The 13,868-nt window shown below is 40.2% G+C and overlaps 1 protein-coding gene and 1 long non-coding RNA gene across 9 annotated transcripts in view; one reads left to right on the top strand and one right to left on the bottom strand.

Annotated features, from left to right (window-relative positions):
* TENM3 (teneurin transmembrane protein 3) overlaps window positions 1–13,868 on the bottom strand; it is a 2,405,282-nt gene that overhangs the window by 154,845 nt on the left and 2,236,569 nt on the right. For all 8 annotated transcript variants that reach the window (XM_082444070.1, XM_082444075.1, XM_082444071.1 and 5 more), the window contains one exon: window positions 2,280–2,518. In XM_082444070.1, coding sequence (XP_082300196.1) covers window positions 2,280–2,518 — 239 coding nt within the window. The remainder of the gene's footprint in view (window positions 1–2,279; window positions 2,519–13,868) is intronic.
* The window catches only part of LOC309651415, a 375,253-nt gene that overhangs the window by 325,269 nt on the left and 36,116 nt on the right, over window positions 1–13,868 (top strand). The window lies entirely within an intron of this gene.

Raw genomic sequence — 13,868 nt, 5'->3', positions numbered from 1 at the left:
TCTAAACAACAACAAAAAACCATTACGTTAGAGTGTTAGTTATTGAAGTACAGGAAGACCAGTGAAGATTCTAAGTATACTTGTGTTTAATTAAAGCAATAAAACGATGAGATAATTCTCTGATGATAAAAGTAATTTTTTGGCAGGTAACACTTGGATTGTATCACCTTAATTTCTAGGACAGTAACTAAATCTTAACAGACGTTCAACAAACATCTGTTAAACTGACAAGAGTACGTGAGTATATTAATTATATAATTTGTATGTTTCCATGTGGGGAAAGATAAAATCAAAGGGAGACATTCATGATCGTGGTACTGGTAGGCGTAACGTAGGATGTTAACCACTAAACAGTAAAAACAGGAAATTTGAAAAAAAAGGAACATTTGAGTCTTTATTTAGGAGTCTGATATTCAGTTATATTCACTGATGGATCCTTGAAAAGCGTACAAGGCTCACAAGTAACAGGGATCTGATCTCACGTTAAAATGCTACTTTTCTTCCTAGTCACGCAATGTAAATAAAATTAAATGGTATCAGAGTCGATATTCAAAATACTTAACAACTGGTAGGACGCAGGTACTTCAGATCAGAAAGGATGTCTGACCACACATCCACAGCACAGACACTGAATTCCGACCCTGCACAGTACTTATCTAGCCGTTTAGCATGTACTATAGTAAAAAAAAAAAAAAAAAATCCCATACAAACACATACGCTTAATTTATTACATCCCACCTGTGACCGGTGCACTTCAGAAACCCTTTACAATTCTTCAGCAGCACGCTGCTGACAGGTACAAGTGAGGTAAACAGTCACCCAGAAGAGATGCTCTTCACGGCGGATATTTTCTAGCTGAATCCTAGAAATCTGTCTGTGAGTACAGGTGTGTGTTGTGACGCTCCTCGTGTTCCTCGGGTGTCGTGGAAGAGCACAGCCATACATCATTAGTGTGTGACCTCGGCCAAGCGACAACCCCTTTGGTACCCGGTTTGACCACCTTTACAAGGAGGGAGTTAACTTAGACTGAAAACAGACAGAAAGGTTTCATGTCGCTTTCATCTCCGACGGACAGCGGCCGTACGAAGCCCCGTGACGACGGTAACGAGGCTGTGGGCAGGTCCAGTGGGAGAGGGCGCCCGGATTCATTAGCGATGCCGGCCCCGGTCAAAGAATCGGAAGTCACAGGACTCCCCATGCCACCGAGTTGCCAGCCCTGACTCAATTATCTCTAAAGTTCCTTCCTTCATGCTCTAAAATTCTATTTTCCTCTTAAATGACGTGACTCAAAATGGTTATTTCACTTTCCAAAGGACATCATTTATAACTAAGGAGTACTGTAGTTAACGATAGAAACTGGTCCACCACAAAAGCATCCTACCGTTCTGCAGACAGCCCTGTGATTCTCTTATTCAGCTACAGAATTGCACGGGGCATCACAAATCGCTTTGCAGACCTGAGGATCCATCACTGGCTGTTGTTCTCGTCGGCAAAACGCACAGCCTGTGATTTTCCTCAGTGCACACCATTTGCATTTCGACGCGGTGGGCCTTTCCCTACACGTAGAAGCAGAGCAAGGTCGGATGCGGTCATTTCTGACACTTGAATAAGCAACTTTCCAATAGTGTGAGCGCTCACCTACGCTCTGAAACAGTTAGAGAAAAGGCATATTTACAACTTCTATGAGCAGCTCCCATCATCTGGGTGACAAAAAGCATGATCGGTACCGCGTCGGAAAAGCTGGCAAATCCACACAGAGGGGCGCGCACGTGCTCAGCCGCTGCTTTACGGACGCTCGGTTCTCTGGAGAGCGTTTCCTGAGCGCAAGAGGACGGCCCAGAGCGCCGGGTTTTACATTTAGACAGCTGAGTTGTGTGAAAGACAGTAACAGCGCAAGGGGCAGAGAGCTTCCTACCGACTCTGCCCTGAAGGAGATTCCTGCATAGAGTTCATTCCTCCTAGGAGCGCATCAATTATCTCCTGGACAGGAAATGCCACAGAACTGCCCATATCTCACGAGGGACAAATCCAACACAAACACACACTCTACTGTGTGTCCACGACAGACCTCGTGCCTCACGCAAAGGCAGCTTTTCCATTTATTTACGTATGACGGAAATTACTTAAAATACTCTGCGATGTAGCATATATCAGTACCAGCCCCTCCCCCATGACACATAACCTCCGAGTACACACCTTGACCAAATACATAAAATCAACTAAACAATCATATAACATCCCGATTTACAGACGAGAGAGTTCTAGAAACGTGTTCTTACCTATAAAATACGACAGAAGTATCGCCAGGAGCACGGAGACCCCTACAGCACACAGGGCGGTGCATTTCCAGCTACAGTACTTTGAAGACTTCTTGAATTTAAAAGCACTTCTTGACAGGGTGTTTCTAGGTAGTGGTCGAGTAGGTGGCGAGTACACAGAGCCAGAGGCCATCGTGTACCCTGGGGTTGTAGCACTGAAGAGAGGGGTTGTCCCTGTTCCTGTCTTGAATAGGAAATGCCTGCGGGACAGGAAAAAAATATCATTATAAGATACACACAGATTAAAACGTGAGAGACAGGAAAAAAAACCAGTATAAGATACACGTAGATTAAAACGTGAGAGACAGGAAAAAAATCAGTATAAGATACACATAGATTAAAACGTGAGAGACAGGAAAAAAATATCATTATAAGATACACACAGATTAAAACGTGAGAGACAGAGACGGCGAGGCATGAGCTCTCCTCTCTTTCGTTCTCTCTCTGGCTTTAAAATCATTTACTGCATATAATTCAAAACATGAGAAATTAAGAAAATATTTTAACCAGAAAACCCAACTCAGAAAAATGACTCCGGGATGAAAAAGACTGGTTTGTAATGAATACAGGAGGATTTACGCACACAAATGATTACTGTCCTTTCAAGTAGGTGTCTTGAGAGACCGCAGAGTTGTTCTAATCGTACCATTTCCTGCACAAAACCATTTTGGAAGTTCCCTTTATGAACTGCCTTCAGAACATCTTCACATTTCACTTAAGAAAAGTAATTACATTACTCTATAGCTACGTGTGGATTTGCTCTATATGAGAATATGTACTCCTACAAACACTAGCACACCTGATCACGTGGTAAGACTGATTTCTTTTCCGGACATGTGGGCGAACATTCTTATCCTTCCCCGCTTCCCCTCCCCAGTAACGGGTACTGTCAAGCCTGGCCACAGGCAGCGGGTCAGTTCTCAAGGGGGGCAAACTAATCTTTTCTTCCGCTTATGTCAAACATAACCAGGAGAGTAAATCTGTTGGAGGTGTTGGAGGGAGGGATAGAGAAAGAAAGGACTCACAGAACACTTTCTAAAACCAGCCTAAATAAATGAAGAGGTTAGTGAAGCAGGTTTTCAGATCAACTACAGAAAGATTCCCTAACGACTTGAGCCAAACGACAGTGGGGTAAACTGCCTCTAAGAGTGGTCTGCTCTCTTACCTTGAAAATGTTTAAGCAGAAATTTGAACGATCACACGACAGGAGTGCTGTATAGAGAATTCTTTAGGAAAGATGACTCGTTTTAAGATTCCTATTAACAATAAAAGTCCCCAAATTTAGAAAAAAGCACCATGTTTTTCATGGATTACATTTCATATTATGCTAGTATCTGATTGTGTATTTAGTTTGTGTCCCAATATTTACTATCATTTTCCCTAATAACACACCCAATTAAGTCAACAGACTCTGCTCTCTCTTTTCTATGCAGGAGGCTATAGGAAATAATCTGGAATATTCCACCATGGTACAATACAGTCTTTGTGCAAGATGATTTTAGATGGGACACAGCTGACTATTTTAAATTGTAATACAATGTACCTATTTTAATGGGTATTAGAAAATACATTGAGTATATCAAACAAGTTAAGGGGTTAAAAGGACAGAACTTGGAAGCTAGATTGCTGAGGTTCAAATCCTGCTTTACTACTAGGTATGTGTCTTTGGGCAAGACAGCTAACCCATCTCTGTGTTTTGGTTTCCTAATCTGGAAAATACAGATAGTAATAGTATCTTCCTGTCGGGGTTGTTATGAGGCTTATATGAGTTAATATTTACTGTAGTGTACTTGGAATACAGGAAGCACAATGTGTTTCAGAAATGAAAAAAATCAGTCATAATTTTACATATATTATTGCTTATGAAAGGCTAACCAGGTATTTAAGTTACAAAGAGTCCATTCCCAGAAAATTATTAATAATAGTGTAGCTGGCGTACAGATATGGTAAAAGTCATGAAAATTTGCCTGACAGGTATAGTGGAAAAAATTCTAGGTTAGAAATCAGAAGATTGAGGTTTAAGTTCCTGGTCTAACATTTCCTATTTTTATGATCCTATTTTCATCTGTAAAATGATTTACTTATCTCACAGGGTTGTAAACCAGTTAATGCATCTAAAAATGCTTTGTCAACCACAAAATTAGAACAGATGCAAATGATAAGTAACTACTTCTGTAAATTATACTAGCGACTGTATTGTGAATCCATTTTCCCCCATGGAACTACTTTATAAGGCAAATTTTAAAGTTTATAACCTGAATTAAATGGTACGTTGGAAGCAGTATTTTTAGCACCTGCGACCATATTTATATTCAGCATAATTATTAAGAATGTGGGCTCTGGATCCAGACTGCCTGGGTTCAAATCCAGACTTCACCTATAATTATCTGCATGAAGTTTCTAAGTGGCTCAAATTTTCTGTGTCTTGGCTTTATCATCCATTAAATGGGAATAATAATAGTACCTACTACATAGGCATTTTATGAGGATTAAATGAAGTAACCTATGTGACGTGTTTACATCTGGCACCAGGTAAGTGCTGAATAAGCATTAGCTATTTTTCTTCCCAAATTCACTCACTGGAATCTATATTCCAAAAGACCCAAAAGTATCATTTGAAGACTTTAAATCCCAAATCAGAATATAACACCCTCACAACCCATGTCTACAAGATGAATTCCCTGGTTTACAAATTTGGCATTGGCGATCCCGCACGTGGGAGGGCACGTACGCTGGAGAAGAAGATGGACCGTGCGGTGCCAGGGAGGACCCCAGTCAATCCAGGTCAGGGGCAGGCAAGCTTTTTCTGTAAAGGAGCTAACAGTCACTATTTTAAGCTTTTCTGGCCATACCATCGCAACTCTGCTTCTATAGTGACTGCAGCCACAGACGATACGTACTTGATTATGGCTGTATTCGAATAACATTTATTTATGGACATTGGAATTTTCATTTCATGTCATTTTCCCATGTCATAAAATATTCTTCTGCTTTTGATTTTTTTTCAGTCACTTAAAGATGGAAAAATCATTCTTAGGTCATGATCACTACAAAAACAGGTGACAGGTTGGACCTGGCCTGAGAGTTGCAGCTGACCCCGATCAAGGTTCTCACTTTCTTTAGGATTATACATGAAGAGTGAGCGAGGGTCCCAGCGGCCTACAGTAACAGACTACTTTCCTTGCCGCTGGAAGGGAGTAACAGAACGCGTTCTGAAGGATACGTACCCACCCCTCTTGGAGAAGGAGAAGGTGAGGCAGGAAGGATAATGGAGCCAGACAGAGATGCTACTGAAGGCCCCGTTCCCTTTACTTTCCATCGTATCATCACGCTTATTTCCTTCAAAGGGCTTATTACAGTCAGTGCCTATCTTGTCCATCTGTTTACCTGGGCGGTGGGTTAAATTGTTTTAATGCTGTTTAAAATGTGCATTTTTCCTCCTGAAACTCCCCCCACCCCTTTCTGTCTTTGTGCTTCCTTTCCTTTCTCAATTCCAGCAGCTGCCTTGTTGCATTGCCCCCAGGAGAGACGAGACAGGGCAAGAAGTAAAACAGCCTGAGTGTCCTGCCGGTTTCCCAAAGCCCAGTCTACTGGGTGAAATGGGGTGGACGGGGGTATAACCAGAATGTCTGGGAGAAACGCAGTGTGACGTAGAATAGGGGTTTCTCTCCAGGCGGGGAGCAGGAAGAGAAGCCTCGGGGAGCTGATGAGAGCAGAGGATTCCACAGGGCCCAGAGGCGAGTGGATCAGGGGCCCTGAGAATGGAGGACACGTGTCCTTAGACCTCAGAACAGAGACCGGCAGAGGTCGCAGGGTCCCCAAGAGAAAACTAGCGGGTGGAGGGTTGAGGTGATGAAGCGGTGGAGAACCTCCCTGAGATTTCTGCATCTTAGCGGGACTCACAGGAAGCAGAATGACCTCTACGGCTTCAAGCGTAGCAGAGAAACTGGACCAAAGGCGCCTGCGCGGACAGGAACGCAGCTGTGGAAGCAGCAACGCTGCGACTGATAATGAGGAAACAGCATGAAGACTCAGGCACCTGGGAGTCCCTGCTGGGCTCACTGCATCGCGACGGGGTGGGGACGGGGCGGGGGGTGGGAGCGGGAGAGACCCAATCACCCGAGCGAAGTTTCCAGGGATGAGAGTTTCAAATAAAATCGAGACGGAAGTATAAAAACATGAAGTTGTTTGTCTAGTATCCTAAATTGATGGATATGAGTGGTATATCCACTGCATAAATCTCTGGTCTGTCTTCTCCAGTTAGAATGTAAACTCCACAAAGTCTCATTCACCTCTAAGTATTTTCAGGACTTAGAAAGTTCCTGGTACATAATTGTTGCTCCGTAAATACTGTAAAATAAATAAAATGGTGACTATTGTGCCGATGTGGACAGTGGGTCTTGTAGAAATTAAGTACCTTTTGGACAAAGACCCACAGCTGATAAACAAATGATGACATAAAAATAAATAAAAGTTGGAAATCATAGCAAACCCGAACCTGGAAAATGTGTTAGCGCTTTACTCAGAGTGGTGTGGGTCATTTCTCAATGGGAAATGGGATTTGAACCTCAGCCTATGGACCACTAAAGATGATGATCTTAGCTTTAACACTGAAAACATGGTTCGAGACAAGGAGTTAGACACATGCTGACTTCAAGTTAGACATCCCTTTTCCAGTTTCCAAAATTTGTGGTATCAATACATGATGTCCATCTGCTTTGGTGATCCCGGCAAGGAACTCTTTCAAGAACTAGGCTTCAACCGCTATGAAATTATTATTTTTCTTAGAGCAAAATGCCACTATGAGATATTGTTGAAAACAAAGATATATTACTCAGAAATACACTGCTCATCAAGGTTAGCAGAACTGAAGACTCTTTACTTTCAAAGAGTTTCAAATTTTATTTATTTTTAAATAAATTTAGGACTGTACTGTTTATACTGTCATACAGTCTTTTAGTTTATTTTGTAAAACTCAAGTAATTTATTTATTTTCTGGCTGTGCTGCATGCACGGCATGCAGGATCTCAGTTCCACGACCAGGGATCGAACCTGTGCCCCCTGCAGTGGAAGCACGGAGTCTTAACCACTGGATCACCACGGAAGTCCCCTAACTTATTTAATACATAAATTTACTTTTGTCGCTGCAAGAGAAAATAGAATTTGATTGTTTTGGGATTTTTTTTGGCCACTGACTTTGAAGCTCTGAAGTGCGTTTCCCCTTCCTCTGTCTAAATGACTATCCGTGTCGGGGGTGGCATCAAATTAGTGCCTTGGAGATGTACGTGCATAGTAAATAAAGAAACATTATAAAACACTGAAAGAGAAACCAAATCACCCGTCAATTATATTTTAGAATCACTGGTCTTCAATATTTTCAGATGGCTTTCTAGGGTGTAAGTATAGAAAGAATTCGTAAAGACTGCTTAAATCGATGTATTTTGAAACCATTTACAAATGATGGCATTCATGTGAGGATGATTCCTTTAAGAATCATTAAAGCCTCAAAACAGGTATGTTAAAATATACACATGTAAAAACCTCTTAGACATTAACTAGACTAGTAGAAAAGGTCTCTGTCAACATACTTTCTATAGAGAACACTTGGTTTCAGATTTGGTAGGAATCTGTCCATTTTTAGGTTCAGACAGGATGCCGTCTTTCCAAAGTCAACAATGTCCTTTCCACTGCAATACAGAAAATACAACACACTGGCAAGTGTATTTTGTGACTTACCTCTATCTTTAAGCCCAGGATTTTTTAAAAAACTGTTTCAAGCTCGAACACAATGCTTAGTTTAGGTCTAGAATTCCACACATATTTAATAAATGAATAGATAAATGAATACTGGAATTCAGCTACATGAAAAGTATACAAGGAGTTTCCAGAAAATTCTTTTATCACCTAATTCTAAGGCACCTACTCCTGTGTGTCATGATGGTCTTTCCCACCCTGTGACTCTTCACCAGTCACACAGCCTTGGGAATATGTTTCTCACATATCAAAAATTCTGCAAAAATTACTGTCAAAAACATATGCTTTTGACCCAGCATCCACATGAGGTTTGGAGAATAAAGGCAGGGATTTTCTTTCCTTCTCAGACCATATTTGGGAATGAAACAAGCGGATCCTGTGAGAATATGCCCCCATTGTATTCGGCAATAAAGCAGAAGCAGCGGCAGCTTCTTTGTAACACAGGGCATACCAGAGCAGGCTGATCTCGTTCTGATGTTTCTAATGATGCCCTGCATGGCACCTGTCTCCAGTTCCTCTGCCATTTGTGCCACCATTTTCACTCTGGTGACAAACTAGAGATGCACACTTGAAGAGAGACTATCGGAGACTGGGAGGAGGAAAATCAATTTCAAAGCCCCAAAGGCAGCGGTGCAGAAGGTCACCAAACACTAACAGTTGCTTTGTGGCTTTGAAATCTTGAGGGGGATTCTATTAACAACAACAAACAGACAAGCACCGTGGAACCGCGTGGCATCATTAACTGTAACGCCGTGAGGCAGCGAAAACGTAAATGGGCAGGATCACTCGGTATTAAGCACAATTAATAGTTGCTCGTTTTTCCTCTGAAGTTGAAAGATCCGTTTCTTTGTTGATCTGCCTTCACACCAACCTTTTCATTTCAGCTTTCCGCCTTTGGTTCTAGCATGTATTTCTAACTGACTCTGTGATGGACCTTTCTCTGGGTCATGCCACCAATTTTAAATTACTATCTAAAAAATGACACAAATGAACTTATTTACAAAGCAGAAACAGACTCACAGACTTAGAAAACATATTTATGGTTACCAAAGGGGAAAGCTGGGGGAGGGATAAATTAGGGGATTGAGATTAACATATACACACTACTATATACAAAACAGATCATCAACAAGGACCTACTGCAGAGCACAGGGAACTACACTCAATACTCTGTAATAACGTATATGGAAAAGAATCTGAAAAAGAATAGATACATGTATATGTATAACTGAATCACTTCGCTGTACACCTGAAACTAACACAATATTGTAAATTAACTACACTCCAATATAAAATAAAAATTTTTAAAAAAAAGAGGAAATTAGTAGGGACACAGACTGAATCTCCTTGTCCTTCTTGCTGTCTCCATTCCCACCTTTTGGTCACTGCTGGTAACTCTGTTCTTAATGTTTTTCTAACTGACGGATTTAGGGGTAATTTTCAATTACTATTCTTTTCTGCCTGCCCCCTCCTCCCACCAGTATTCAACCAGAGAATTCAGTCAGAGAATCTTACATTCTTTCCTTTACAGCATTTCTCCTTTGCTTTTTTCTCTGTTTCATTCTTTTCTTTTCTTTTCTTTTTTTTTTGCCAGGGTGGAGAAGTTCTTCTGAGTTCTTATACCTCAACTTCCTCTTTTTAATTTGTTTGGCAAACACCAAGAATGGGCACAGTAACATTTTCATTTCAAATTTCCTTCTACTCTCAAGTGAAATGTCATGTTTTAAGTACTGAACCTGCACAATACACTGAATTACTCCTATATGTCCAGTCATAATTTCTATCTACCTTTACCTCAGACCACTTACAATTGCTTTTTCTTGCTGTTTTACTCAGTCTCTCTGCAGGTACACGTTGTTCCTTGGTAACTCTTCACTTTTGATTGTTTTTGTCTTTCAAAGTAATCACCACAAAACTTACTATTGTTAAGATTTTTAGTGGAAAAATAATCAGATTTTTTGGAGTAAATTTAAATGTGCCTTTCTATATTATATGTAATATCAATTTATTCAGTGCTCATTTTATAAGATCCTAACATCAAGTACAAAATTAAACAAGTTATAACATACAATTAAATTGTAAGCTTACAAGCGTCACCAGGAAACAAACAGGTTAATACTAGTCTTTTGTTCAGGAGCTTAATATAACCATGATACTCCTCTAAAATCAAGAACATGGTTTAATAAGTCGGAAATTATAGGAACCAAATGAGAAGCATCCCTGGAAAATGTGTTATAGCATCATTCAAAGCCATGTGAGTCATTTCCTCAGTGGGACATTAGGATAGAAGATAAAAGTCAAAAAGAAAGTGTGCAACCACTGAATGAAATTTTAATTAGATTAACTTCATAATTGGTTATCTTCATAGAAAAGAGGGTTTTTTTTTCCCCATGTTTTATACAGCATTAAAAACCTTTTGAGAGATGAGCAAACAAAGCAAATGATGAGAATGAAAAGAGAATAGCAGTCAGTGTTCTGTTCCTGTCCCTAAGGCACAGCTGAAACCTTTACTGGTGACACACAGACACCTGGAAAAATATTTCTATTGTCTAAAACCTGTTACATCTTATGGGGAGAAAGGCTCTATTGCACAGGAAATGATGCCTTCTTCCTCTTCTTATAGTCTTTGTTGAATAGAGAGAGTAATTTACATCAAACTAAATGTGAACTGTTTAAATGTCTTGATGCCTTGCCTTCTATATATGTTTCTAGGCAAATCAATAAAAATTTTACCTATAATATAGATTGCTTGCTGCAAATTGGATGCTCTGATTTCAAAGACAATGTGCCAGTAAGAAGAAAGATTGGCAATATTTGGCCAAATTTACAACATTTTCAGAATCCAAACTTCTCACTTAAGAGCTAAGGAAATTTTAAGTTATATATAGGCTCTTTTTCCTTCTGGCAAAATATAACTTTCTGGATTTAAGAGGCTTATTAAAGGTCTCATAAGATTTCCTCAACATCAAACAGCACTTCTGAAACGACATTTTCAGATTTAAAGCAAATGAATCCCACACTTGTGGATTAAATTTACCTGGTAATATACGAAGGCTAAAATTAACTACTGAGTTCAAAATAGTTTTAGTCACTTGATGATGCCCAAACAATGCATGGTTTGCCTGGAATTCACTTTAAGATAAAATACTTTCTAAAAATTTTCAAAATATACAAAATTTAATTATTGTGTGTTATCTTTCATATTGCCCATTATCACTCACTTAATTACCTGTAATCTATCATTGAGAGTATATATATTAAATATTGCAGGAGTTAAAACAGCCCCAAATATTTGTCAGTATTTATTTATTTATAAATTTATTTCATTTATTTATTTTTGGCTGCTTTGGTTCTTCGTTGCTGTGTGCGGCTTTCTCTAGTTGCGTCACGTGGGCTCAGTAGTTGCGGCTTGCAGGCTTAGTTGCTCCGCGGCATGTGGGATCTTCCTGGACCAGGGCTCAAACCCGTGTTCCCTGCATTGGCAGGCGGGTTCTTAACCACTGCACCACCAGGGAAGCCCTGTCAGTATATATAAGAAATGATAAAACTGAAAGATGATATTAACTATTATCTGAGCACTTTGAACCTTAAAACCTGTGCTTCATTATCACAGTCTTTAGAATTTTCACTATCAGGGCTTCCCTGGTGGCGCAGTGGTTGAGAGTCTGCCTGCCAGTGCAGGGGACACGGGTTCGAGCCCTGGTCTGGGAAGATCCCACATGCCGCGGAGCAACTGGGCCCGTGAGCCACAACTACTGAGCCTGCGCGTCTGGAGCCTGTGCTCCGCAACAAGAGAGGCCGCGATAGTGAGAGGCCCGCGCACCGCGATGAAGAGTGGCCCCCGCTTGCCACAACTAGAGAAAGCCCTCGCACAGAAACGAAGACCCAACACAGCCATAAATAAATAAATAAATATAAACAATAATCTGTTTGTACTTTAAAAAAAAAAAAAGAATTTTCACTATCAAATTCTGATTTTTCAATTCCAAAGCCAAGTGGATTATCTGCTAAATATATACTTAGCAACATTTTGTAACTGATTAAAAGACTTGAAAAAGCAGTTTATTTAAGTGGTGAGCTTTAGGATAATGATGCAAGCAAATATAAAATTTTTGGCAGCTATTAAACAGAAAACTAAAGAAAGCAAGTGCATGTAGAAAATTAGCTGTTTCTATTCAAGGCTGGGTTCCTATTGGTTTCCCTTACCTTTCAGCAACTCATTCTCAATAGATATCCAGAGACATCTGCAATTACTTACTGTGCTTAAATACCTAGCTGTTTGGAAAGAAATCTCCACCAGTCAAGGATGATGGCCCTAAGCAGTTCTGTGACGATCCCGGAACTAAGAGATTGCAGAGGCTGCTATGAATTTCCAGGGAGAAGCCTACCCACACTAACATCTGCATGAGACTGCAAAAAGGATTCTGCAGTCACCTATCTTTCTCATGGAAACGGTTCCATCAGACTGATGATGGACTCACAGATTTCGGTAGGGCCTTGTGAACTTACAGAGTCAAGGGTTAGGCCACCAACATGAGCAGAAATGTACTTCGAGACTATTACATACATTAAAGCAATGGTTCTCAAACTTTGGTTCGCATCAGAATCCCTTGGCAGGCTTGTTAGAGAAGGTCTGGGGTGGAATGCCAGCAGCTAATGCTGCTGGACCAGGGACCACATTTTATTCAAGACTCCCATCCAGATTGTACAACAAAACAGAAAATCAGCTCAAAAGACTCCTGCTTAGACAGTCACTGCTGCTAGCTCACTTCAAGTAGTCAATTTAGAGCAACTGTAATTTGTACAATACGAGGCTCAATCCATCTGATCTCAGAATCAAATGGTTTAGATATTTTTCATTGTTTTGTGTCATCTCACTCAATTCCTTACTTCCAATACCCCCCTTCATTGTTCCTCCCTTTCAGTTTCACCTGTTGGTTAAGAAATTGGTTGCTTCATCCTTTTTAATCTCATTGCTACTTTTGAATGTCTACCATGTTTATTGGCCTTTACTTTATCTCTAAATTAGACATCAGTATCCATTCTCTCCTGGCTCTTCTGTTTCCTAGAGGTATCTATATTTCCATGTGCTTATCAAACATTCAGCAACATACTATCTTATTTCACAAGTACCTTCTTTTAGGGAGTTCCTCCTTTTCTCTTGGAACTTGACACTTGGATTTGTGAGTCATGTAGAAGGCTAGCTGATAATTCACCTTGGGTATTTACAGCTTCCCAAAAGGTTTCACTACTTTTCTTCATAGAGATGATGCTATTTCTCTACTCTTAACCTTTCTGGCTGGAATTGTTTTTATATGTTATTTTTTTCCTCTAAAGACTTTGCTTCAATGTATTACCTGGATTAAAATCTATCTAGGAAAGAAACAGCCATCTCTACTCATTCTCTTTATCTATTAGAAGAGACTTCTGGAAAAGTCAATTCTAAACATTTTAAAAGCACTGTACACACACACACAAATATAACCTCCTTACTCCTTTTCACATCTGCTACTTTGAGGGGAAGGAAAAAAATAAGAGTATTTTCCCACACAACATGCCTTCTCCCTAAGTTTCCTCCTTTGAAGCAGCTGAGGACAAAGCAGTGACAATCCAGGTGCTGTTCCCAGCACTGGCCACGGTGTCTGCACTGCCACACACACCCGGACAAAGGTCGCAGCAGTGGTAGCTTCTGATCACAAAACTACATGATGAAAAAAAACTGTTTCCCTGAAGTTCAGAGGCAGCAGAAATCCCCCACTGAATCCTCATTATTACAGGTAAAGTTTTTTCTTTCAT

The sequence above is a fragment of the Balaenoptera physalus genome (genome assembly GCF_965194825.1).
Source record: "Balaenoptera physalus genome assembly, chromosome: 21".
NCBI classification, from domain to species: Eukaryota; Metazoa; Chordata; class Mammalia; order Artiodactyla; family Balaenopteridae; genus Balaenoptera; species Balaenoptera physalus.
Note: the sequence above shows the minus strand (reverse complement) of the source record. Positions and strands in the feature narration are given on the sequence as shown.